Below are 27,596 nucleotides of genomic sequence, written 5' to 3'. Positions count from 1 at the left end.
GCTCTTGTGAGACCCTACCTGGAGTTCTGGACCCCCAACACAGGAAGGAGACGGAGCTGTTGGGCTGAATCCAGTGGAGACCACAAAGATGATTAGAACACCTTCGGAGTACCCCTGCTGTGAAGACAGGCCGAGAGAGGGGGAAGTTGATCAGCCTGGAGAAGGCTCCAGGCAAACCTTGGAACATCTTCCCGTACCTGGAGGGACTGATAGGGTGAGGTGGGAACAGTTTTAAGCTGAAAGCCAGGAGGAAATCCTTCTCTGTGAGGGGGGTGAGACATGGGCACAGGTTGCCTGGGGAAGCTCCCAACAACACCCCATCCCTGGAAGCGTTCAGGGCCGGGGTGGATGGGGCTTGGGGCAACCTGGTCTGGTGGGAGGTGTCCCTGCCTATGGCAGAGGGGTTGGAACCGGGGGGGTTATCTTTGAAGTTCCTCCTAACCCAAACCCGTTCTGTGATTCTATGGAAAGACAGAAGAGCCGCCTCGCACCAGACTCTCCCTTCACCAAGAAAGGAGGCCGTAGGCACACATGGGCACAGGCAAAGGCGAACACCAGCCCCGTGGCCACCAGAGCTACCACAGGGCCAGCATCTCCCCTCTTTTCCCCCTCCTCTTAGGGCGACGTTGCCATGGCAACCGCCCAGTGGGCTGGGCAGCCTCTCCACGGTTGCTATGAGACGGGGCGGAGCGCGGGGGGGGGGGGGCGGGGGGTGGGGCAGCCGCCGGAAAGGTAGGAGGCGGCTGTCGTAAAAAAAAAAAAAAAAAATTAAAAAAAAAAATATAAAAACCGCGGTGGAAAATGTCGTGAAGCGGTCGGCGGGGCCTGCGGGAGTGAGAGCGACCGGGCTCGCCTCCCCGCGGTTATATGCCCTTCCCGCCGGCGGCCGCCGGCCCTTCCTGCTCCATGTGGGGTCCGGGCCGGGCTCTCGGCTTCTCCTTCTCCTCCTCTTCCTTCTCCTTCTTCTACTATGGCCCGGAAAACAGTTAGCAGGAAGCGGAAAGCGGCGGCGGCTGCTGCCGCGGGGCCCGGGGGGCTCCACGGGGAGCAGGTAGGTTGTGGGGGGGGACGGGGAAGCGGGTGTGTGTCGGGGCGAGGTGTGTGTGGGGGTGAAGAGCTTGTCCCGGCGGTGGAAAACACACCGGTGTCCGGGGAGAGAGGGGTGACCCTGACCGGGGGTTGCCGTGTCCCTGTGCCCACTTGGGGCAGGGAGAGCGGGCGAGGGGGTGCTGGTACTTGTGGGTGTCCGGTATGGGGGGGGACACACTTGGTAGGGGGGTGTCTGAGTGCGATAAAGCCGGCAGCCCCTTCGTCCCACTCCCGTCCCGTGGGCTCTCCCGGGTCCCGAGTGCTTTCCCTCCCCCCCCCCCATCTTTCCCCGAGCTGCCCCGTTGGGTTCAGCCGTTCGGCCCATAACCGCCGGGACCGCGCCGGGTCCCCACCGCTCCCCGGCTCTGTGCCCTGCTGCAGGGACAGCCCGGGCCGTCGGGATGAGGAGGCCGATGGACAGCGCGGTTGGTACCGGGTGGTCCCCCCGCGGTGTCACCCCGAACCCCCGGAGCGCTCTTGTAAAGCGCTTCTTGGGTTCTCCTTGTCTCTGTAAGAGTGTGGTGTCCGAGTGGTGCAGAACTGGTGTAGACTGGTTTTAATGTCATCGCAGGGTTACTTCTTCAGTAAATATTTACTCTTAATTTTACCTTGCTGAAGGCTGTGTCAGCATTTCCGAGTTAATCTTCCTGCTGGGTATTCCATGGGCGGTTTGGAGAGCGTCAGTGTTTTGCTGGGAATGCCTTTGAATTTAGGAGGGTCATGTCTCAAGTTGATTCTCGTTGCTGTGTCTAATCTCCCTGCTTATTTTCCACAGTATGAGTGGGATCACCCTGTCCCCAAAAGGAAAAGGCTCCCCCCAGTTAAGAGGTCTCTGGTGTACTACCTGAAAGGCAGGGAGGTCAAATTGCAGAACGAGTCCAGCTATCGCCGCTTGTTGCACGGATATGCAGCACAGCAGCTTCCCAGCCTCCTGAAGGAGAAAGAATTCCACCTCGGAACCCTTAATAAAGTGTTTGCCTCCCAGTGGCTGAACCACCGACAGGTGGTGTGTGGAACAAAATGCAACACAGTAAGTGCTACCTCTCTGTTTCTCTTAACCTGCCTTAGTTTTTCCACCCCCTAAATGAAACTTGCCACAGTCGAACTCTGTGGGCTGCCAGGGGAAATATTAGGAAGTCATTAGGAGTCAAAATCACACACAGTTAATTTTGAATGAAGGTAGTGCTTAATGATGACCCATTCTCACCTTGAAAATATGGTGCTGTGCAGGTGGCTACACACCTACACAAGGTCTGTACCTGGATGCAGCATCTGTCTAAGCTGCACAGAGTGATTTACATCTGTTTGTGGGATGGACAGGAGCAATGGGGTTGGATATTTCTTCTTGTCCAGAAGATAAAAAGTTAAAGAACAGTGCTAGGGTTTGCTCTGGGGCAGCTGTCATGAAGCCAGAAGATACTAGTAAGAATCTTTTCCCCTTAAATGGTTTGTTTTATGTATTGTTTCATGCTAGTGGTTTTGGTAAGTTACTACAAAAGTAAAAACTGTGGTTAAACTCCACATATTCACCAGAGTAGTTAGCAATATTTCAGATTTAAAAACTTTATTTCATATCTTCAGGATTATCTTTTTCACTCAGTGGGTTGGGTTTTTTCTCCACACTCTGTTTTCAGTGTTTAAATCGAGTGTTATCAGTCCCAGAAGCAGACACTGTCTGAGAAACTTACTGTTAATTTTAGCAAGTGCAACTACTTACAAGAGACTTTGCTGAAAGCAAAAGCACAAGACAGAAAATCACCTTTATCCTGGCCCAAACCAGGACAATACTTTAACGTGCCTTAACAAAAGTTGAAGGTTTTTCAGGCTCTTGAAATTATGCTTTTGATTTGAAAGTTTATAGGCAGTATTAAAATTATGATGTGTGTGATTAATGAATGAAGGAGATCATACTGCTTTCATCGTACTCTCTCAGAGTTAGTAGCCAAAATTCATTGTCTAATGTTGTGGTTTTGCCTATGAAGTTCTGATTGAATTAGTGTAAAATAGCAAAATTTGGTTTTGGCAAGTTGCTTAGTGCCACAGGAATGAGTTGAGCATTGTAAGGTCAAGCAGCTCTTAAACCTCAAAGTATGTCAGATGGTGCTATTGTTTCCTTGCCTTAATATTTCTGTGTGTGTGTGCACAGGTGCTGTGCTCAGTGGTCTGACCTGAAAGCACAGTGGTATATTTTTTTTAACTTCAGTTCTGTTATGATTCATGGTTACACAGCAGGAGGCTTTCAACCAGTAGCTCTTAAGAACAAGGCCTATCTGTATAAAGAAAAAAAAAACAATTTTTAATAAGAAATAAGCCTGAAATACAAGTTCTTTGCTTCTTTTTCAATATTCATTGCCTCAGCTGGTCAGCAGACAGCACTGTTTGTGGAACACCTTAAAGGAGACAAACTCCAGCTGAAGCCCAAGCTCTCTGAAATCCTGCTTGTGGCAATAAGTAAGATCACTACTTGGTCTACAGAACTGCAAAAATTTTTCTGTGTTCTGTAACTTCTGCACTTCCAGCACTGCTGCAGCAGAGATAAACGGGCAAGTGTGTTGTTAATGCAGCCTTGCAGAAAATTGTTGGATACTGAACAACCACAGAACTGAAGAGGGATTCAACTATATTGTTGTTCCCACTGCATAGGCTGCCATGAAGTGTTTGCTTCCACAGCTCGATTAAACATTATGGAAAGGCCTTGTTTTTTTAATAAGCAAAGTACAGGGATTACAGAAGAAGTCACTTCAGCATTGTGAAAGATTGCATCTGAATTATGAATACCGTAAGAGCTTCAGCTTGGTTGCTTTGTGTTCACATTTGAACAAGTAGAGCATTAAACTCAACGCTCTTAATTACAAGATTTTCCCTCTCACCTCCTGAGTAAGCAACCTAACAAAGAAGCTCATATGCTGAAGTTGTGGCCTTAAAGTTGGGAGTAAATCTACAACAACTTGGTTGACTTCAATGGGGTTTGCTGCATTGGAGTTGCATGTAATTAAAGTTAGTGCAACAGAAAAATAGAAACCATAGCTGTTACTTTAATCAAAGCTTGAATGTGGCACTGAGAGCTTTTAGCATTTAATTTATAGATGGCCCTTGGCTCTGCAGTGCCAAAAGGATTCACTATTTTTAATAACAAGACTCTTGCCATAGAGGAGCAGGTTTACTTTTAGTCACTCGGCAGTACTAAGCACCATGAACACTGAGGAGAACATGCAACACTTCTAATGGCTCATTTTTAATTAGGGTTAAAACTGTTTATTTCTTTTTAGAGTAACTCTTTTTCCTTAAAAATATTCCTGCACATGGTTGTAGATGTAAAATTCCTTTGCTGTTCTCCAGTGGATCCTGGTGCTCACAGGTGGCTGTCTGTGAATCAAGTATTTGAGTTTCCCAAAGGTGTGTGGTTTCCCTGATAGAGTTAGACCTATGGACCCTGCACAAGCATTCAAGTGTCTACAAATTCAGATAAAATCCCATGGGTTTTTCTGAGACAGAATACATGTTTGCAAGAATCTTCTTGATTTTTTTATGCAATGGTCTTCAGTTGTTTTTCAAATTCAAGTAAATAAGCAGGCAAGCCTCTGAGAGGTGCAGATGTTTAGAGTGTGTTGCCATGGCATCTAAATTACCAAAGGTGAAGAAGTCTCTGAGGATGATACCTGTAATCAGTATCTTAGGCTCAAGCTTCCTAGAGAAATTTTGAGACTTACATAGGAGACAACCTTATGGCAAATGAAAACAGTGAACATCAGAGAGCTGAAGTTTTTTGTTTATTTTTTTTACTAATTTCAGGAAACAAGAATAAACAGCTTCTGAAAAGAAGCTCCAGGAATCATTTTGTAGCTTCTTTCGTTCCATTAGTTCTGTGTTGTTTCTCTTTTGCTAGTTGTGAAGCTAAGGATGAAAAATACAAGAGCTGTACATCATTCCCTCAACAGAAGAAGGTCTTAGTTTCCAGTTGCTTAGGAATAGAAGTGCATTAAATTTTTAAATTTTTTTCCCCATGAGGCAGCCCTGCTAGGTGTGTTCATGTTTTAAAACTTTCTTACTGAATACTCAGTTTTCTCAGGTGTTTTTTTTCCAAGGCTTGAATGAGTTGCTTTCTGAATGTTAACTGATACCTTTTCCCTCTCTGGTAGATTTGTGTGTTGCCTTGAACTCCCTGCTTGTAAATCACCAGCTCTTGTTTCTTCTTGGAGACTTGAAATTTGCTGAAGATATCCCATGTCTGTTCTGTGTGTATCATACAATTAGAACCTAGTCTTGTAGTCCTGGATTGTAGGGGTAAGAATATAATGCTACTCTTCCATCCTTGGATGGGACACTCTTTGGGGGGAAATTATTTCCATTTTCTTTGCAAGTTAACATATCTTCTGGCTCTGTGCATGTAACAGAAAACCTAGAAGACTGCTCATTTCTGGTTCCAGGGAGGGAACAAGAAGTCATGCTCCCAGAGTTTGAGTCTACTCTTAAGTTCACTAAACTCAGTGTAAGGAAGCCTCTGGTGCCTGATGTTTCTGGTCTCAAGAGTATTTGGTTTTCTGTCAGCTGCAGGGCTGTCTTCAGAATGTTGTGGTTTCTGTAACAGGTATGGTGTGGGTGGCAGAGGTGCCCTTTAACAGGCAAAGTCTGTCACTTCTCTATCCTTTGCCACCTGCCAACATGTGATAACTTTCTGCCAGCCTCCTGAAATTAAACAGGGAGGGCAAGACACAAATGAAAACAAATGGCAAATGTGATTTTGGCAGTGACAAATTCAATGACATGAAAGTGTGTGCCTGTTATCTAGTAGTGCCTTGGGGTTTCATAGCCAGGTGGAGTGTCTGATTACTTGGTCTGTCTCTCCAAGTGTGAATTCAGTCAGTCAGCTTGCTGGCTGCTTTTACTGCTGCTCACTTCTCAGGTTGTTTTTTTTTTTACGTTCAGGATTGTTTCACTTTGGATCCTGTCAAGGAGGATATGTAAGGCCATTACCCACTTGTGTCACCTGTGCTGCACAACCTGTGAGTAGGTTTAGTGCAGAGATTAGTGTGTGTCAGGGCATGGCTGATGTGCTTGCTGAGCTGTTTTCCATGATAGTTGAAAAGTCATGGCAGTAGTGTGGAGTCCCTAATGGAAAAAGGGAAACACTGCACCCATTTTTAGAAAGGGTAGAAAGCAGCACTCTGAACTACCCTCCTATCAGCCTCACCTGTGCCTGAGAAGATCATGCAAAAACTCCTCCTCAAAGCTCTGCTAAAGCACTTGGAGGAGAGGTGATTAGAGACAACCATCATGGCTTCACCAAGGGCAAGTCCTACCTGACCATCATAATGGAGAGACTACATCAGTGGGCATGGGAAGAGCTGTGGATGCTGTCTGGACTTCTGTGAGATGTTTGACATGGTCCCCCACAACATCTCTCTAAATTGGAGAGCTAAAGAACTGATGAGCTGACAGCTCAGTGGGTGAGGAATTGATTGGATGCATAGTGGTAAATAGGTGACAAGTGGTATCCCTCTGGGGTCCATACTGGGACCAGTACTGACTAATATCTTAATTAGTGACATAGTGGGATCAAGTGCACCCTCAGCAAGTTTTCAGATGAAGCCAAGCTGGGTGGTGCAGTTGACAAACCTGAGGGAGAGGTTGCCATCCAGAGGGGCCTGGACAAGCTTGAGAAGTGGACCCATGTGAACCTTGTGAGGTTCAACAAGGCCAAGTGCAAGGATGAAGGGATTGAGAGCAGCCCTGCAAAGAAAGACAGCAGGTGTATTGGTGGATGAAAAGCTGGACATGAGCTAGCAATGTGACTTCACAGCCCAGAAAGCCCAGAGTATCATGGGCTGCATCAAAAGAAGTGTGGTCAGCAGCTTGAGGGAAGGCATTGAGACTCCACCTGTAGTCCTGTGTCCACCTCCTGAGTCCTCAGCACAGGAAATAAATAGATCTGGGGGAGCTGGTATAGAGGAGGGCCACAAAAGTGTTCAGAGGGCTGGAGCACCTGTGCTGAGAAAACAGGCTGAGGAAGATGGAGTTGTTCATCAGTTGTTCACAGATGGAGAAGAGAGAGTTCTGGGAAGGGTTTATTGCAGTCTTTCAGTACATGTAGGAAGGTTACAAGAAAGATGGGGAAAAAGTTTTTAATTGTGCCCATTGTGACAGAACAGGGGAGTATGGCATTGCAAGCATTGTCTTGCTTTTGTTGTTTTTTTAGCAAAAGACATACCAGAAGGAGAACAGTAATATAATTTTTCAGCTTTGCTGAGAGTGAGATGTTTGTGACCAGCCTCAGCTGGTCTGAAGTTATGCCAGTGCAGAATGGGATGTTCCCATCCTCTTGCTCTTGCTGGCACTGATGTGCCTGGGACTGAGAAGCCAGGTGGATCACCTTGCTGCTCTGTGTTCAGATGGGTTTTCTTGTAGGGTTGATTTTCACCCAAGGCAGAGATATGATCCAGTTGACCTTACAGCTACCTGAGGACCAGTTGTTGTCACGAGGGTGGTGAAACTTGGTAGGTAAGGAAGAAGCCTGCAGATTCTCAAAGACTGGCTTAAGCCAAGTGTGAAAGATCATCATGATTGTCTCTCAGTGACTGTTTTCAGCGAGGCAATGTGTTTGTTTGGGGTTTCTTTCAAGCATCAGTGTGATTTCTGAGAGTGATGTGTGTGAAGGGATGGGGTGCAGAGCATAATTGTGAGCACTTTTTTTCATGAAGAATAAGCATTCACTTTCATGCATGTTCTTTGTATCTAACAAATTTATATCCATCCTTCTTGTGTAAAAAAACATGCTGTAGCTCAGGATGACACCCTTTGTTTTTGTTCTGGTTGATATATATGATCAAGTGAAAAATAAGGCTTACCTGTTATCTGCAGTTCTGTGTGCAGGGGCAGCAGCAGAGGACATGAGGGTCTACATGCTGCCTTGATTTGGCATTTCATAGAACTGTTTTTTGATCTTCCTGCATACAGTCAATGCATTCAGTTAAAGATGCAGAGGAAGGCTACTTAAATTCAATGAGTATCTAGCTCTGGTTTTATTGTTGTATAAAAGGCAGGTGATTCATGATTCCCTTTTGTAGTCTTTACTTTTGGCAAGCTGAATAATGAAGTTCCTTAGTGAATGAAGTGGAACAGTTTCTTGAATAAATTGATTGTAAGCTGTTTGAAAAGGGGAGAGCCACATGGTAATTATATAAGAACCATTTGCAAAAATGAATTCTCACAACTTCTGTGAAGCAAAGGAAAAATAAGCATACAGGTAGTAATTTTGTGGCCCAGATCATTAAGTTACATGACAGCTATGACAACTGTAGTACCTAGCCATGGCTGTCTGCCTTGATCCTTGAGTGACAGCACTGTTGCAGACTTTACATTTGAAATTATTAGGGAAAAAAGAAGTAAAATAAAAATTTCTCAGGCCATCCATCCTGTTCCCTTGTTAGAACAGGGCTGCCCTGCAGAGAATGCAATAGCTGAGTCTGTTCTTATTTTTCACAGATGAAGTGTGGTCCTTGGACCAAGCCAAAGCAGTCGTGGCTTGTTAAATCCTGGATGTTATTTGGCACAGTAATGGCTGACATCCATACGTTTTACTAGGAGCAAGAACACAATATGCACAGTTCTTTGCCTGGAGATTGGTGGGGCTTTACTGCATCCAGGAAATGTTTTTGGGGGGCTGTTTTTTTGTTTCTACATAATGAGTTGCTGAAAAAAACTTATTTTGCCTACTTCAGATAAAGGAAAAAAAAAAAGGAAATTTTAGATCAGCTATCAGGACTCTGTCAAAACTCTTACTGTAGGAGTCTGGGCTGCTCCTAGAGTTATTTGTAGATGTACTTATTTTAAGAGTAGGGAAGGTAGCAGTTTCCCTGGAAGCAGACCAGCTTCTGGTTTTTCTTTGAATTTGTGTCATGTATGCTGTCAGTTTGGCTGCACTTGTGTAAAAGCAGTCCTATTTTGTACTTTATTTACTATAGTGTATTTGAAACTCTTAAAATGGTATCCAAATTTTCCGCATTCTGAGCTGGTTCCTACGTCTGTTTCTTAACATTTCTCCCTTTTTGGCTTTAGATGTGTCTAGCAACTGTCAGGCTTCTCTTGGCTCCTGTTTGCTGGATTTACAGGGAAGATTTCTTGGCAATCAGTGGTGCAGCTTCCAAGGAGTGAGCTTGCAGCTTCCTGTCCTGCCCCAGATGATGCAAGAGTCCCAGCATACACAGACAGTGCTTGCTTATTTTGTTTCAGGGAGGTGGCCGTGGTTGTTTTTAAACTACCCACAGTGTGCCAGACTCCTTGCCAAACAAGGGGAGGAGTTACAGCTTTAGGACTTCAGGGCTGAAATGACAAAGCACAGTCCCTTAGCGAAGTTTGTTGCCCCAAGAGCAGCTGGTGCTCTGGTTACAGCAACGCTGTGGAGCTGGAGGGGAAAAGCAAGGAAATGACAGAGAGGTTCAAGGGCTGATGGTAGATGAGAGGGGGGCTGCAAGCAGGTGAAAGCACTGCAAGAAATACATCCTGTTGCTGCTTCTGATAATATCTTAATTTGGAAAATTGTTGCAGGAAGATGATGCTGAGGCTGTGTCATGGTTTAACACTGGGCTGGCAATTAAACAAATGACAGGCTCTCCATCCCCTATAGGGAAAAGAGAAGGAATAAGAGAGAGAGACTTAAAAGTTGGAAAATAAACTGCACAGCTTTAAACAGTAGTGATGAAAGGGAAAATAATTAAATAGGTACAAATATATACCAAAGCAGTGTAATCCTCTCCCAATAACACTCATGTCACCATGCAGAGCAGCTCTGGATAAATCCCAGGCTGGGCTCCTGGAGTCAGAAGTAGACAGGAGCTGGATGCAGGAGGAAAACACAGATTCAGGAGGGCACAGATGAGGATCAAAGGCAGACAGATGGACAGAATCCTCATAGGATATCAGCAATGGATAAAGAGACCTTGACCCTCATGAACCCCTGAACTCATACCAAGTATGACATGTATGGGATAGAATACTTCTTTTGATCAATTTCAGTCACCTCTTTGCTCCACTTTGCCCCACAGAAGGGTTGCAGGTGTGATCCCTTTAATCCCTTTCTGTTGCTAGAGAATTAGATGTTTCTCAGAATTGAGCAGTGGCCTTGGTTCTGCTTAGCATTCTCCAGCTGTAACTTTAAACACTGAGTGCTATGAAGCAGACACTGTCTGGGAACCATGCTGTTAATTCCAGCAAGTGCAGCTACTTGAAAGAAACTTAACTGAAAGTAAAATTACTAGAAAGAAAATTTGGTTTACCCTGGCTCAAACCAGTTCCAACATCCAGGGCAGAAATGTGAGGGTCTGATTCTTCAGCACTGTGTGTTTCCAGGTTCTTTTCCTTCTCAGCCCAATTAGTTTACCTGAAGCAATTTTGCATTACAGCAAGTCTCTGTTAGCCTTGTATGAAACATGGATGTATGGCAGTAGAGTCAGGCTGGACAATGTGAAGGGGTTTTAATTTCAGTCCTCATACCTGTTGAGATGTTCTTCAAAGTGTAAATCTCTTAACAGCTGAGGCATGATTTCTCTGGGTCCATGGACATCCTGAGGTGTGGATGTCTTTTCCTAATTAATGCCTCTAGTACCAGCTTTAAGATCTACAGGTGATACATACAAGCCTTAATCAAAACTCTTGATCTTGTGGGGGGGGGTGGGGTGGGGTTCAGTAGTTAAAGGAGAACAGGGGAGGCAATTATTGGGCATTATTGCTGGAAGGAAATGCTGAGGAGGAAAAGAGGGTATGCACTTACCAGGGAAGGACCGGGGAGGATCAGAGGAGAGGGGATTACTGGTCCTGATCCTGCAGTGCAGGTGTTAATTTTCAGATATGTGGTTAGGGGAAAGGGGATGGTGTCTCTACCAGCTGTCTCAGTCCCTGAACTGCATTGTAAATTTTGTGAGGAGTGCCTCCTCCATCCTACCCAGCTGCACTTCAGCTCTTGCCTGACCCCACACCTGCATACAAGATAAGGAACTGAAAGTGCAGCTTGTATGTGTAACTTCTCTCTGAGAACTTCTAGATTTTTCTGTCCTTCTAGAAGGAAGGATTTCAGAACAACTTCCTTGAGGTGCATAGCTTTTTAATTGCATTGAATTTGCTTTTTGTTGTTGTCTTCATTTTCAGTTCACTTCCAGAGGCTTTGAGATAATAGTTTTTGGTAATAGGAGGAATAAATATAAGGGTGTGTGTAATTCAGTTCTAATCCTGGTCTGTGTTCTGCATCAATTTCCTTAGCACCATGTCAACTTCAGGCCCTCCACTTCCTTGCTTTGCTCATGTTCTGTCACTAGGCTTTGTACCCTCCATTTTACCTATTTGACTGTGAGTAGGACTGACCTCTGAATGTGTGAAATAATCTAGCTGAAGAGCCTCCCAAATGAAGGTGCACTTTGGCAGGCGATGTAAAACTTTCTTCTGGTTTAGATTGTAGTCCTGTGGTTGTGTATGTTTAAACTGACAAAACTTTGGGTATAATGATGTGTGTTTGAAGAGACTTTAGGTATAAGGCTTTATCAGCTGAGTTTTCTGCCAGGGAAACCTGACACATAGCTCCAACTTAGTCTTTTTGCAGCGTGATGTATGTAGTGAGACATTGTTTTTAGATGTTAGTACTAGCAGTACAGTATTTAGTTACTATTCTCTGTGTATTACCAGAAAATGTAAATAGTGTCAGTTCACCACAGCCCAAAACTTAATGGTAAGTATCTTTTCTGAGAGGCAGAATTCTTGTGCTAAGCTCCCTGGGGCTTACTTGGTTTTTTTTATGTTGGATTCTCTTTCTTATTGTGGTACAGGACAAATGAATATTGTTTCGTCATGGTATTTAACAGGGAAAAGAGTTTTGGACTGAAGGGCTTTATTAAATGGGAAACCTCCCATGACAGATTTTTCCCCTCTCTTTTTCATTGCTATGAAAACCAAATGAGATGACTGAAATAAAGCCCACTTTAATTTAGTTTACTTGTTTTAAGAAGAAATCTACATATTTTGAGCCATCAATTCAGAATTTGTGTATTCCAGTTTGAAAAGACTGCAAGTTCAAAATAAGGAGGATGTTTGACCATCTTGTTTGCTGTTATCTGTTTGATGATGACTTACATCTCCTCCTTTTTTTTTTTTTTTCTTGTTTTTTCCCCCAGTTATTTGTAGTAGATGTCCAGACTGGTCAAATTACTAAGATTCCTATTTTGAAGGATCGTGAGCCTGGCATGGTGAACCAGCAGGGATGTGGTATTCATGCCATTGAGCTCAACCCCTCGAGGACCCTTCTGGCCACAGGTGGAGACAACCCCAACAGTCTTGCAATATATCGTCTGCCTACACTGGATCCTGTCTGTGTGGGAGATGTAAGTGGGAGTATTCGGGGAGGGTTTATTCTGTCACTTCCAGGAATTACTTCCTTAGAAGTGTGTAAGGTCAGAGGAAGGTTAAAGATTTGGGAGTCCTGTAGTGGAGGGTGAATTTTTGCAAGTTCAAAAACATTCCTGATTGAAGTTGTCTTTTGAGAAGACATTTTAAATATGAGTGGCTTAACAAACAGGTGAGACAACTTGTAGGGTTCTGAGTCAGATTTCTTCTTGTTCACCATTCTTCAGTTCTACTTCAAATTACCTTTTAAGTAGTGAAAGAAAATGTAACAGAATCTTAAATGTCTAATTCTGGTCATGACCTCTGAAAATAGTTTTAGTGAGACTTTTAGTGAGTTTTATTTTTTTAAAAATCAAAAATACTATATAAGTTGTTAAGTGTTTCCCTCCTTCAGTGCAGCTTCTGTGTATATTATTCCAGCAGCAGAACTTGGTTTTGAGGAGTATTTCTAACCCAGTAGCTTATGGTTGTTTGATAGACTCTGGTACTGCTCATATTTATGAACCATCACGAGGCTGTTTTAAAATAGCCAGTTTTAGCAAGAAAAAAGACTGCAATGAGTATTGTCTTGTCCTGTAAGCACTTCTCTCTTGTGTCTCCTTTTAGACTTAGAACTTCACATAGGCTTTAACTGCAAGATCAGAAGTTAGGTCAGAGTTTCTGCAGCAGCAGATAACCAGCTGCAGAAAGGCTCAACTTGCTATTAATTTCTGTGCTGCTGTGACTTTGCAGATTTTCAGACAGAACTGGGGCCTTACAGACTTTTATCCCCCTCCCTCATGTATTTCTCACTTGCTAAAGAAAACATTTGCGAAGTGATAGTCTTGAGAAATTCATCTGTAGGTTACATTGTAAACGTACGTAAGGCTTTGATTACTTTTTATAGTAGGGTTGTGCATTTAAGGAAATAAAAGTATGCACCTACTTCATAGCAGCAAGAGGGCTGCTTTCAAAATGGAAAAAGTAAGTCCTTAGAACTGAAATCAGCTTGTCTTTGTCCTGAGACCTGTTTTTCAATCACATAATTGCTCTCTATTTATTCAAAATAGAAACGTCAAAATAGGAAACTGTTAAAATAACAGGTAATTCGACTGCTTAATACTGGAATTTTTTCTGTCCTTCTGAGTTTGTACTAAAAATCGAAGTGAACAAGACTTGTTTGCTTTGAGATCACACCTGAGCATAATGGCACAGAAAAATCTGTCTTTTTCTTTTAGGATGGACATAAGGACTGGATCTTTTCAATTGCTTGGATCAGTGATACTATGGCTGTTTCTGGTAAAGTCAATTATTTTCTTTATTTTTTTTTCCCCCTGAATTGTACACTGTGTACATGATATTATAGTGTACATGATATTGTGTCTTGTGGAAGCACCTCTGTCAGGGCATTTGAAACCACTTGGAACTACCCTGAGCATTTAAACCTTTCTTGGTTTTAGTCTTAGCTCTTGTTCTACTTGTTAGGGTCCTGTTCTAGATTGTTTTTTTTATATATAGGTATGAATTTATAATATTTATATAGATATATTTATATAGGGGAATATTAGTGTCTTGCTATGAGAAGATCCCTAAACACGATGAATCCTACACAAGATGAATAATTTCAAGATGGATATGGGTTATCAGCTAGTAATTTTGGAACAGAGCAGAACAATAGCAGTTTCTATCAACAACTCAGTTTGTTTTGTATGTATGTGTGTATATATGTATGTGCACATAATACCATAGTAGTTAATACAGAAGGCTGTAATAGGAAAGGTCAGTTACTGATTTTAGTAACTGGTTGGTTACTAAACTGTAACTGCAGCAAATTTTACTTACTTAGGTAAAGGCAGCAATACTAATATGCTATTGCATTAATTCAGTAGTTTGCTGTCTTGCTGTGTAGTGTTCTGTACAAGGAGTATTCTGCCACACTTCACATGACAGAAAGTCTGAAGCGTCTCATAAAACTCCAAAATTTTTTTTTACAAGCTAATTCTGAAATTTTATTTTGAATTTAACATAAAATTTGATCCTTGAAAGTATAGAGGCACAGCATGAGAGACTGAAGTGTGTTGCTCTCAGTGTTTTCTGCCTGCTCAAGGGAGGGGGTGTGAGTAGAAGACTGCCATGTCCTCAGCTGTATGATGCTTACAGCAGGATGTAGGTTACAGTGTCCTGGCAGTGAGGAAAACTTGTTGAAAGCAAGTAGCGAGTCTGATTGCTAATCAGAGTTCTTCAGAACTCCACTAATTAATTCTAATCAGGAGAACACAAAGACAGCAAACTTCTGATGTTGTTCTAATCTTACAGATTACATCTGTATCTGAAAGCATGGAGCAGAAATATTTCAACTCCAAACACTGAGGAGATAGCAAAGATCTTTGCCTGAATTAAAAAGCTAAATGTAATTTTTCTAATCTTGGGGAAGATTAGATGCCACAGGAATAAAAAAGGGTAACTGGTCCTATGGCAGATCGCACCAATCATACAGCCTGAGGTTTGATGTTTGGCAGTGTTATTTGTTGCTGCAGTCAAAACTGTAGAGAATGCAGAGAGGATCAGGGTCATGGTTATTATTCTTGTTTGTGTTAACTCCATCAAGAACAAGGCAGGGCTCTGCTTGTAAGACCTTTAGCAATACGTTTTCAGTAGTGCACAGGCATAAGATTAAACTCTTGACTAAGCAGTCATAGCTAAGGGAGAATGCATCAGTCCTCTCAGCTGGGCAAAACAAAATTTCCATGGCAAAAGCTTCAGATGGAATGAACAATTCCAAGGATGGCATGAGCCTAGAGTAACAAATTATTATGTCCTTAGCTTCAGGCTAACCAGATGAACAACATCCACTGAGGTTTTTCCCTGGAAAGGGCTATTAAAAGGGCCAGCCTCCTTCTAAAGTATGTCAAGATGTTTAGGAATTCTACTACTCAGTGTTCAACCTCCATCACAAACGATTATGTGCCATTAAAAACCATCAGCATGTAAACTGACCTGCAGGGTGCAGTGTCATGTGCTGTCTGATGCTATGCAGTACCATTAGGAAGCTCCTTTTTTGTTTGGAGGTTGTGGGTGCTGGTGGCAAATGACTGATTCCATCTGCGAGGGGGCAAAGGCATCTGCTGCAGTGCTGGGCCACCCATATTGCCATGAGATGTTTTGCTTAACTGCAGCTTGCTCTCTGAAACGTACAAAAGCCTATAAATCTAACAGTCTGATGTAGATATTTAGTTTTTCAGGCATCTTCAAGACATTAAATATTCCTTGCGGGTTCCCTGTGAAAGAAGGAGGAGTGTAGAGGGATGAAATTGAGGATAATTGTCAAATATGTCAGAGCTGACTTGGAGAGAAGTGATTTGACTGAACACTGGAAGGGAATGGCTATAGGGCCTTGGATTAATAGGAATAGGTATTAATAGGTGTAGGGCCTTGTGTTGATCTTTGAACCAGACACTCATCTTTCTTCAGTATTATTTCTCTTATCAATTCCTATTTTGGCTTAATGTCTTCAAATTCAGTAGAAAAATTAGTTTCTGTGTTTAGATTCTTTAAACAACAGGTTGCATGGGTTTAAGAAGGATAATTTTAAGATAGATTCCATACAGATTGGTGAAAAATGTAGCTTGAAATTGTTATTTCTGTTCAGTTCAGAAATATGTGTGCAAATATCCATAAGCACACTGGCAGAAACCAAATGAACCCAAATTGTCATAAATCAAGCTGAGTATTCTTGGAGGTTTTTGATTTTGACTTAATAGAATACTAGACAAGGTAAGCCAAGCTGAACATGCAGACCACTCAGCCACCTCTGAGTTTATTCCATGTGTCAATCTCTAATGGCATTTTTAATGCAGGATCATGCCTTTGATGCATCTCTACCAGTTTGAAAACAGATAAGGTGATGTAGCTGCTTGGAAACTGTGTAGACAAGAGCTGACAGGGAGTTCCAAATGTTTTGAACTTGACAGCTCAGTAAAGTCATGTTTTTGTTAATAATAATGAATACATAGGCACCAACAGTGTTCAGTTAGATTGAATGATAATATCCTTTCTTTCAGGCTGTGTTATTCCTTTTGTAAGAAGGGGGGGTTATGTATATGTGAAATGGACTGTTTATTTGTGCCCTGTTTGTTCAGGTTCTCGGGATGGTTCAATGGGTCTCTGGGAAATCACAGAGGATGTGTTGTCCAAAAGTGATGCCAGGCACAACCCCTCTCAAGTTCCTGTCTATGCCCACATAACACACAGGGCTCTGAAAGACATCCCCAAGGAGAACACTAATCCTGATAACTGCAAAGTCCGAGCACTGGCTTTCAACAATAAGAACAAGGTCAGTAAGATGAGCAAGACAGTTGAGAACTCCTAGAACTGTCCATATGTATATTAGAAAAAGAAAAAAGAAAATTAATCTAAATTAAAAATACCAGAGAAGCAGCCTAGTATTTTTTTCCTGGTCCTTTTGCATCCTTCTCCTTCTGCCTCATGTGAATGTAGAAGTCCAGCTGAAAAAAAATTACATGTTTTCACAAGGAACAGTTTCTCTGTGGGTTTGATTGTAGACTTGCACTTTAAGGTGAGGGAGGCAGGTAATGTTTACAAGAAGCAGATAAAGCAGCAGGACATCTCTCCTGCACCTTGAATCCCACTCCTGAGTTGTCTTGCTGCTTTCCTTCCCCTTTTGTGAACACCAGGTAACATTCAGGCAGGTCCTGTTTTGAAGGCTGAATCGTTAATGGATTGCTCAGCAAGTGAGGTGACTGACACATGGGGCAGGCACTAGTCCTTGCTGTGGTGTTATTTTGTTGGGTTTGACAAACAGCAAATGTTAACCTCCCCCATGCTGATCTCTTTTCATTAGTAGTGGGAGTAGCAATTCATCTCCCACTACTTTTCTTTCTACTTTATTTTTCACTATAGCTGTTAATTACTTCTCTGTGATGGAGACTTCATACAGCTTTTTCATTACAGTAGTGCCTGAAAAAGAATGTTTGCTTCAGGGTCAGAATCAGTGTGGGAGCTGCTGAAGAGAAGAACCATCAGCACTGGCTTGTACTAATAATTAATCATTTGATTGTCTAGCAAGATCTATACTTTTGAAAGTTATTTTTGTTTATTTACTGTTTTATTAATACTTATTCTACCCAGAACCTTTGTGCTGTATTTCATTCTATCAGTGCCAGTAAAAAATGAAAATTTATCTTAATAAGACTACAGGATTGTGAATGAGTTCAATCCAGAGTATGCATCTTGCCTAGTAGAGTGTGAGAGTTTGTAAGGACACCAGTAACACAGAAACTAACTCTCTTATTTATTTTTGTATAGGAGCTGGGAGCTGTGTCCCTAGATGGCTATTTTCATCTTTGGAAAGCAGAACACACACTATCAAAGGTGCTTTTCTGTTTGTTAGTTCTAAATGTCATAAATCCTCCAGCAGTTAAGGTTGTTCAGTGTACTTCATATTCTTTTAATTGCTTGGAGAAAGAGCAGCCATGTTTGTAGAGTACTTGAAAGTTTTATGTAAAATGAAATGTCCTAAAAATTAGAACCTGAGGAAAGAGATGCCCTGCTTCACTTATTTGGTAGGGTGAGAAGTGCTCTTACCTTCCCACCAGTTTTGCACTATCTGAAGTGAACCATTGTGTAGAACATGATGGGTACTTGATTAGCAGCACTAATTAAGGAAGCTGCACTTGTGTAGGTGTAATTACAGATCAAGCCCAGACATACCTGTGCTGGCATATGGATCTTTCTCAGCTGAGAGTTGATGTCTGCATACACCTGCTGCAGAAATCACAGGAAGATGTAAACCAACTTAGGAAAATGTTTGGTTTTCTTTCCATAACACTTGTTTCCAGCATTAATCATCTCAGTTTGGTTCAGAGAAGGTATCTCATCTCCTTCAGTTTTTTTTCTCTGGGTCAGGTTGTTGTTTTTCCCAGGAACTTCCCTGGAAGTGTGGTGATCTTTTTTTTTTTTTTCGCTGCCATTTGGTTTTTTTTTTTCACTGCGCCTTGCTTGAGCATAGGTGACATAATTGTTCTATTAACAGTGTCTTCTTTTGTCATAATGGGTTGATTTTTATTACTTCTGTTCCAGTTACTTTCCACAAAGTTGCCATACTGCAGGGAGAATGTGTGTTTGGCTTATGGTCAGGAGTGGTCAGTGTATGCAGTAGGATCCCAGGCACACGTCTCCTTTCTGGATCCCAGGCAGCCTTCTCACAATGTGAAATCCGTCTGTTCCAAGGAACGAGGCAGTGGTAAGAAACTTGGGATGGTTTTCTAGCAGTAGCAGCTATTAATTTATTATTATTACAGCAAAATAGGCTTTTATTAAAGGGGGAGGGTTCTTCATGTCACAAACTAAAGAAATGGTTGATAGTATGTGTTTCTCTTTTATGAGAGTATTCCTTGAGTAGACAGCAAGCTGAACTTAAAAGCAATTGTGAAATCTACTGAAAGATACCAGTGTTTTTGCAATCAACTAAAATGTACCCCATCCAAATGTTAATGAACTTTTAAATGTGCATTTTAATTCTACTTATATTTTACTCTGTTTTACTTAATCTCAAAGAAAGTCCAGTCTTCATACTGCCATTAGTACTACCTATTTTTGCATTATTCCCTAGGAATGGGACTGTTGTTTGCTTTGGGGGTATCATGCTCGGAGTCAGTGCTGTGTGTTAATGTTTGCTTTGCACGAGTGAGACTTGATTTTCAATGTGTATTTATTTGCTTAAAATATACAAAAGCTCACTCTTAAAAAATACCCAACCAACCAACCAAAAAAACCCAACAAAACAAAACCAAAAAAATGTTAAAGATTTGACTGCCATTTTTTTCCTTTTCTGATGAATTGCAATGAAACCTTACACCAGGGCTTGCAGGGGGAATGGTCCCATAAACTTTTTCCCATATTCTTTATTTCTGTGCATGAGAAGACACTGTGCTCTGATACCCATTTTAAACCACGTTAATTCCAGACTAGTAAGTTGCAGTCCTTATTTAGCTTGGCTCTAGTCATCATCTCCTCACTGGACAAGTTACCAAAAGGAAATGCAAGGAATGGGAAAGAATTATTTATTTATGGTTACTGAAGTTTGAGTGGTCCTGTGTAGATGAATGTCATGGTCTGCTTCTTTCATATTTGGGAGAATAACATGAGAAAAGGTGCTTTGCCAGCTCGTGTTGGCACTTGAGCACCTTTACCAGCCACAGCCCTTGTCCTGACCTGCTGTCAGTGAGGGCTCTGTGAAGGTCCTCACATGGAAAGAAATACCAAGACACTGAACTGTATTGGCTGAAAGCTTTTGCCTTGAGTATGTGATCATCCCTGCTGGACAAAACCTTTGTTCAGTGCTATTTTCTGTTCTGCATAATAGGCAGGTATCTTTTTTTGGCATGGTGCTGGAGGCACTTAAGTAATATTGGTTCCCAAGAGGCCAAGTGTTCCAGCTTTCCATTGATCCCACTGGGACCTGGAGCAGTGCAGCAGCCCTAGGAAGTAGGGTGTTTATTCATTTGCAGAGTAAAATCTGACTTGGTGTTTTAGGTGCTTTGAAATGTTACCTGAATGTACTGTCAGCTTCCACATGGGCCTCTGGAAGGTGGTCATTCCACATTAACTTCAGATCCCTAGTGTATTATACAAAAGCAAGTCAGAAGGCTGAGGCTGGTTATATTTTACCCAATGTAACCCTGTCTGCTCTATGTAGTTAATGCTTTTTAAAAGTGCATCTTCTGTTGCTTTTCTTAACACCTCAGCAGGGAGGGAAGTGCAGACCCTGGACTTCTTGATCTGCAAGAGTAGCTGCTTGCTGCTTACTGGCATGCAGTGCTATGTTGTCTGCCCTTGACTTTAAGATAGCAGTGTTAATGTAGCAGACAGGGCTTGTGTAGCACACTCTTTGTCTGCTCCTTGTTTAGGATGTGTTACTGCATCTTGATTTTCTTCTGGGATTTCTAGAGCCTCCTTGCCTCTCAGGAGTGAGACTCAATCTGCTCAAAGCCAAATAGTCCAGGTCCACAGGTGGTAGAGTGCTGAGTATGTTGAGCTTACTGTGATCAGTTGTAGGCATAGGTTGTGCTTTTTTTGTGATGGGACTGATTAATATGAAGTACTTCAGCTCCTTAGGAGACAATTTGAAGTGCTGTTCTTGAAAGCCTGTTCCGAACATCCTCTTACTTGTGGGTACATCACAGATTCCTCCAGTTAATTTTCTGTTGTTAGATTCACAGACATTCTGCATTTTCTAGCTTTTCATTAATAAATTGCACTGAGAAGTATATCCCATCTGCTTTCATGCTTCATCACCTGTTCCTGTTAAGCAAGTGTTCTGCTAGGTTGCTCATCAAGAGCACTTTTGAAACAAAAATAAGAGGAGGTCCCCTCTTGTGCCAGCCTTCCCTCCTCCAAGTGACTGCTCTTGCTGATTGCAGAGGCTCCACTGGTATATGCCAGAGAATATCAGTGGGCATTTCCTCTTGAAGAAAATACCAGACACCAAGAAGAAGTGCTGCAGAGCTGAAGTACCTTTCTTGTTGTGCATTGTGTGTCTCTTCTCTGTGTGGCAGGTATTCGGTCGGTGAGCTTCTACGAGCACATCATCACTGTGGGGACAGGGCAAGGTTCCTTGCTGTTCTATGATATCAGAGCCCAGAGGTTCCTGGAGGAGAAGCCCCCACGTGCCTGCTATGGTCAGAAGCAGAAGTTAGGAGGAGGTGAAATTTTGAAACTGACTACTGGCAAAGGCTGGCTGGTGAGTAGTGTGAGACTACAGAAAACCTTTTGTACAGGAGTGCCGTGGGGCTTGGGAACTGGTTCTTCTTGTAGTCATGGGTGTTACTGTATGAGAGATGTCCCAGCAAAACAGTGATCATATAAACAATAATAATGAAAAGCAAGAAGTGCTGCAGAATTGCTTTCTCCAAAAGCTTTGTGAAAGGTTGTTGCTTGAGTGTAAGGCATACTCACTACCTCTCATGCACTGATCCATAAATGAGCTAGGTTTTATATCTTTGTATTTTCAAAGGTAACCTAGCTTCTGATTTTCAGAACTTTAAACACAAAATACACTGTCTTCCTTCAAAACATGCTACTCCAAAAGAGATGTAATTTAATTGCATGCAATCTGAGAAGCTGTAGCTTCCTGAGGTGATGCTATAGCAGGCACTTGAGTTCCATTTCCTGTATGTTATCATAAAGCAGTTAATGGCTTTCTGTCCATTATCTTTTGTACCATTGTGATGTAACTTTAAAAGCTAATGAAACTTGATACATCTTCCCTACCCGTCACCTCCTCCCCTCAATTGTTGGGCCCAAATATCCTCAGAAAATGCTTCATGGCAACTCTGGTATCTTCAGGTTGATCTGTCTAAAGCTTCAGGGCATAATAACAGAAAAGGTCCCTTTTTAGGTTTTGGAAGCTGCCTTCTGTTTTTGTGAAACAAGTTTTTTCATTTGTTTAGTAACAATAACAATCTAAACTTTCCTTTAACAGAATCATGATGAGACCTGGAGGAATTATTTTTCTGACATAAATTTCTTCCCAAATGCTGTTTACACCCACTGCTACGACTCGTCTGGAACGAAACTCTTTGTGGCAGGAGGCCCCCTTCCATCAGGACTTCATGGGAATTATGCTGGTCTCTGGAGCTAATGATAACTCTTTATAAATGCTGGTCTTTACACAGATTTCCACTTTTCCTTTTTTTTTTTTTAACAACAAAATTGTGTGATGCCATTGATTTCTGATTTAAATGCAAGTTATTTTTCAGCTGTTTTCTGTTGGTCTTCAACAGTTTTGTACATCTTTTTGAACCAGTTTTTTGCTTTAACCTCCTTGATCCTTTGTATGAAGGGTTTTTAAAATCCCTTTTTGTTGTATTTACTCCAAATGACTCTTCCCACACATTTAGGCTATTTTGGCCATGTGCACCCTCCCCTACTTTGCTGTGAGGTAGGATTCCTTTCTTATAGAGTGGTTGCTCTTGGGCTTTCTGTGAAAGTCTCGGGGCTGCGTGTGTGCAGGTACTTTGTGTCAGTTACATTACCTGGAGCGAGGACTACTTGTAATTAAAGAATATTAAAAATATTTATAAGAGATAAGCTACTTCTTTATCTGCAGAGCCTGGCCCTGGCCACGGCTGATCTTATTTTTTAAAAGTACAAGTCTAGTGACACTGTTTATACATAGAGGAATATGGTAATTTTAAGCTGTGCTCAGTGAAGCACAGAGGTGGATTCCCCAGGCTATTGCCCATCAAGCCCAAACTGTAGAAATGCAGGAATTCTCAAGCATGCATTTGTATTTGAAATAGTTTACAGCAGTGCCAGGAGCAAAAGATTATATTCTTCCTCCTCTGCCTGTCCCAGGTAACAGCTTGCACAACTGGAGATTGTCTAGGCTGTCCTACAGTGTGGCTGTTGCTGGGTGTCTTTTCATAGAGGGCCTGGAGAGATGCTCAGAGGAAATGGGGGCTAGGGACATGAATGTTCTTGTTACTCAAAATTAACTAAATCTATTAATTTTCCACGTGAGCCAAGGTTCCTAAGGATGCTGCAGCAATAGCCCATGGGTTCTTCATAAACTGACTGAAATCCAGGGCCTTTTTTGTTCTAGGTTGTGGAAACTTTCCCTATTTTGGCTGTTTTGGTTTGCTATCTTCTTTAACAAGCCAGTGGAATAAATAAACTTTTTTTTTTTTCAAAGAAGGCATCTCAGACTTGTCTAACATGAGCTTGAATCTTTCCACATAGCAAGATAACTTGCTCATGTGCTAGCATCTGCTGTCATCCTGCTTGCTACAGGAGAGGCTCAGTCTTTCCCCACATCCCCTGCATTTCCCCAAACTCCCTCAAACACCACATGGGAAGGGAGTGGAGAGGGAGAATAAGTCTGATGCTCTTCAGGTCCAGCTGTGAAGGGTGCACTTTCCAGGGTGATTGTCTTAGATAAGGTAAAATGCAGGACTCCAGAGTGTTCCTCATGGCCTCTTGGCAGGCATCAAACTCTCACCTTGTTGCTGACACCTCTGTGCTCTGCTGGCATCAATGCTTTTCCCCTGCCCATGTCACTGATGGAGCAGGGTGTGCCTGTAGCTCACTGCTTTGGTGCCAAATGGGCAGTGGGTTGAAGCTGAGATGAAAGACAAGGTTGGGATCTGTTCCTGTACCTGCTGGAGGTCACAGCCACCACTGCACAGTAGCTCTGGTCCCTGATGTCTGCCGGTGATCTCCATCAGCAGTGCCAAGCAGTGAGCCTCAGGCTTAATTTCTGGTGGGTAGTGGAGACTTGGATGGAAATCCTGCAAGGAATGCAGTTTCCTTCCATCCAGGTGGGAATGCTGTAAAGAGAAGAGCTCCCAGTTGTGCATCTGTACAGGAGCATAATTCACTCACTCCAGCTCTGACACGGGTGCTTTCACACACACATCTCGTGGCATTTCATGATTCTACATCCCTTGTGAGCTGGTTGCTTCAACTTAAATCAGTTTGCAGTGCCATGTGTGTGGCTTTTCAAGCTTTTCTCTGAAAAGGGGCAAACCATATATCATGGGGGAGCAAAGAAGCACTCAAGTTTTCTTTAGAGTTTTTAATTTTTTTTAAAAAAGATCTCAGTGTTTCCTGTGTTGCTCTGTGACAGCAATATACCACCGTTCTGTTTATTTGAGGTATTTTGAAAAGCATACAGAGAAAAACAAGTCCTGGTGACAATATGCAGGATTCCTCCTCCAGCTACTGCATAAAGTCACACTGTCACAGGGCACATGCTCAGTTAGGTTCTTTTGTCTGGGTTTGGTTTGAAGTGCAGCTTTTTTTTTTTGCTTTTTTTTTTTCCTGAGCGTCCTTTAATCCTGCTGAAACAACAATTAGTAGTTAGGCATTTCATGTCATCGGTGTCAAAGGAAAACTCTTGGTTAGGAAATTCTAGCTCTGATGTTGATCTGTTAATTGAAGCATATTTCAGGTCTGGATGAGGGTGCAAAAAGGGTATTTGTATGGACTGAGCTTCAGCCTCCAAGCATGGAGGCTGAGCTTTCTGCACTATCAGCAGAATCTCTAGGTTTCTGAAGAGGTGACCTTGGCACTCCTGAAAGTGTCCCTCTTTCCCTCTTTGCTGACTCAGATCTCCCCAAGTATGGTCCTGTTAGCCTGAGCATCCTTTTCCTCCCTCTTTTTTTTTTTTTTTTTTTTACAATTGTTAGAAGATTCTAGATGATGATATAAAATCCCTCAAGTCTTACACGCTTCTGTATGTTCTGCTTCAGGGTACTGTCTTGTAAAAATAACTTTTATGGAGAGGAAGCTATCCTTTTTGTTGTATGAAAATTCCCCCCCCAGAAATGGAAACAAACTAGGTAGTGCTTCAAGCACACAAATAAATTGGGCCAGGGAGAACTTAGTTTTTAGCCTGCTTCAGAGGTTTTAAATGCTTTCAGTGATACAGATTTTTAAATTTCAGAATATTTTGTTGGTGGTCAGATGTCACTTTCTGTCCAGTCAGAATTGGAAATGGAGGCAGAGAAAGGTGATGATATGCCAAGAGTCCAAATACAAGAGATAGGAGAAAAAATGAAGTTTTCTTACTTGGTTTGATTTTGTTGCCCTGTTAGGTTATGCATCAGAATTGGGTGTATATTGCATGGAGGATGATGGTGAGAAATGCATGTGTTTCCCATCAAAGTGCAGGGATGGCTGTGCAGCAGGTTATCTCCAGGTTTCACAGGGAGAGAGTTGGGCTCACACTGTTGTTCAAATGGCTGATAAACCCTGGGATGGATGGAGATCAGCCTGGTGGCTGTGTTTCAGTAGTTGCTTGAATGGCACCCTGTGCTCTGCTGAGACCCAGCAGCATGAACATTTTTAGACCATCTTGTGTTTTTCCAAAGTTGCTTAATTATTTCCCTCCTTTCCTACCCTCCTGAGCGGACTGTTTGGAGTTGCCTCCTCCACCCCAAATCATCCCAGTTTTTATTGTAGTGATTTTGTGCTTGCAGAGGTGACTTCCATCAAGCAGAAATGGGCTTGCTGGCATTTTGTCAGGCACTGCTGGAGACTTTCAGTTTGTTTTATTTTAAACTGGGTAGACCTTTGGGGCTGTCTCAGTCTGTAGTACTGGGCAGTTGCCCTTGTACGAGTTTGATGGGATTACAGAGGAATGTTCTGTTCCTCGGGTGAAACAGGCTGGCTTATCTCTTGTTAGGCATTTGAACAAGAGAAAATAAACTTAAATTGCAACAGACTTCCCAGACTTTTCCTCCTGCTATTGACTTTTCAGTCATGTGGGATCTTTTGGGCTGTTGCAGAGTGCCTACACTCATTTTGATGTTACTGCTCAGCTCTTTGCAGTAGACTTGTTAACTTGGGTATCTTTGGGTATTACATTTTAGTATTCATAATCATAGGTTATCTAAATAGTGACTTAATTATGGGTTTGGTAGTATCCACCTTGTGAGTACTGGGTAGCAACCCCTCAGTTACAGCTGGGTTTTATGTTTTGGACATTCCTAAGGAAGCAAAAGCTACTTTGCAGTGTTGACCTGAGGACAGCAATGAGGGTGATGCTCACCCTCTTCACCAGACACCTTAGTCCTGATAATTCCTCCAGCTTCCTCCCTTGTACAGTCACATCAGGGAGAATTGCCAGTGCTTTCCATGGGTGCTTTCTTGTTCCCTCATCAGTGCTTCTGGTGTTAGTCCAAGGTAAGTAAATTACCAAAGAATAAGTAATAGCTGTTTGTTCCTACTCTCAGTTGTTCATTTTCCACATTGATCCATTTTTAAGATTCATTGCAGTAGTGCCCAGTGGTCTTTCTAAACTTAAGTCTGTCCACAAACGTTACATTTGCATTGTGGGTTACTCTTGGGACTTCCTCAATGAGAGGAGCTCCTGAACTTCATTATGGGGATATATTTGCTGCCTCTATTTCAAGTCTTTGGCAGCTTTTTGTAGCTTAAGGATGAAGATACTTATGTGTCCATTACTAGTCTCCAGAATTTTTTTCCTCTTCCTTCCCCTGAGAACTTGCTTTGTATGTAGCTTGCAGCTGCAGACTTAACAGATTAAAGTTATGATCCAGCTATGTTAAGTGGTTTGGTGTCTTGATTTCTGCCCCTTAGCTCAGAGAAGCTTTCTGACCTTGTGAATGAATGCCCCTCATCTGGTGCAGAAGCAAAATAAAAAAGGCTTGCCTAGACCCTTCACAGAGGTCATCTCTTTGTTTTGTCTGCGAGAAACCAAAACCAGATGGGCTGTCAGTTGCTGCATCTTGGCAAAGCAGCAACACCCTTCAGCAGCCAGATGGGAGATCCAAGATCTATTAGCGATGATCTGATCCCCTTGTTTTCCATATACCCACTTTTCCAAGGTTTCAAAGAGGCTCTTAGCCTTTGTCAGAGTTGCTGCTATGACTGTGTTACTGCATGGGGTTTCAGCTTGTTTTTCTACAAGCACTGTTGCAGAGCTGTGTGTGATGCAAGTGGAGGTGATGCTCTGGCCCATCGCCTGCTGAGCCCTTGGCTCCTGTGCTCACCAGGCACGGGCTCTCTAGCTCAAAACCAAGTGAACATCCCCATTTGCACCATGGCCACTCCCCAGCCAGAGTCCCTGGTTGTCACCTCAACTAAAAAAGCATTTCTGTGTGCTGCACTGCCTTCAGTAACTTAATAGAAAGGCTCTGAAGTGCAGAAACCAGGAATCTGTCCATGAGAGTGGAAAGGATAATACAGACTCTCTTGTCTGAAGGGATTTCTTGCATATGATCTCCCTCTGCAAGCAGGGACTTTGGCCTGTGGTATGGATGGGCAAGGAGGCACATGAGAAGAGGTGGAAGCCCAACAGTGTTCAGTATTGCTCTCCTGAAGAATTAAAATAGATAGAGAGGATGCTTGCTCAGTGCTCAGGAGGCGTTTGTGAGAGGGCTTAATCAGAAACATTTTTAGAGAGATCAAGTAGGTGCCCCTGCCATTCTTGTTTCTCCATGTTAGATTTCAAGGATTTAAATTAGGAACTATATTTTTGTGTGTGATGCTGAATTTCTTTATCAAAAATCATGTGTTACTCAGATAATTAAAAGAATGGTCTTGATGGAACAGAATCCTCCCCATTAAAAACTGAGTGCCATTTTCTAGTATGCTGT

The 27,596-nt window shown here is 42.5% G+C and overlaps 1 protein-coding gene across 1 annotated transcript; it reads left to right on the top strand.

Annotated features, from left to right (window-relative positions):
• The first annotated feature begins 775 nt into the window (after positions 1–775).
• Positions 776–26,540, top strand: DCAF12 (DDB1 and CUL4 associated factor 12). Its single transcript, XM_030466856.1, has 9 exons — positions 776–1,051; positions 1,865–2,119; positions 12,246–12,452; positions 13,692–13,752; positions 16,593–16,786; positions 17,779–17,844; positions 18,553–18,715; positions 21,030–21,214; positions 21,956–26,540. Exons 1-9 carry the CDS (start codon positions 971–973, stop codon positions 22,112–22,114), a joined length of 1,371 nt encoding a protein of 456 aa, XP_030322716.1. The 5' UTR covers positions 776–970; the 3' UTR covers positions 22,115–26,540.
• Positions 26,541–27,596: the final 1,056 nt, after the last annotated feature.

This window comes from Calypte anna, chromosome Z (assembly GCF_003957555.1).
Source record: "Calypte anna isolate BGI_N300 chromosome Z, bCalAnn1_v1.p, whole genome shotgun sequence".
NCBI classification, from domain to species: domain Eukaryota; kingdom Metazoa; phylum Chordata; class Aves; order Apodiformes; family Trochilidae; genus Calypte; species Calypte anna.
This window is presented reverse-complemented; position numbering and strand designations above follow the sequence as displayed.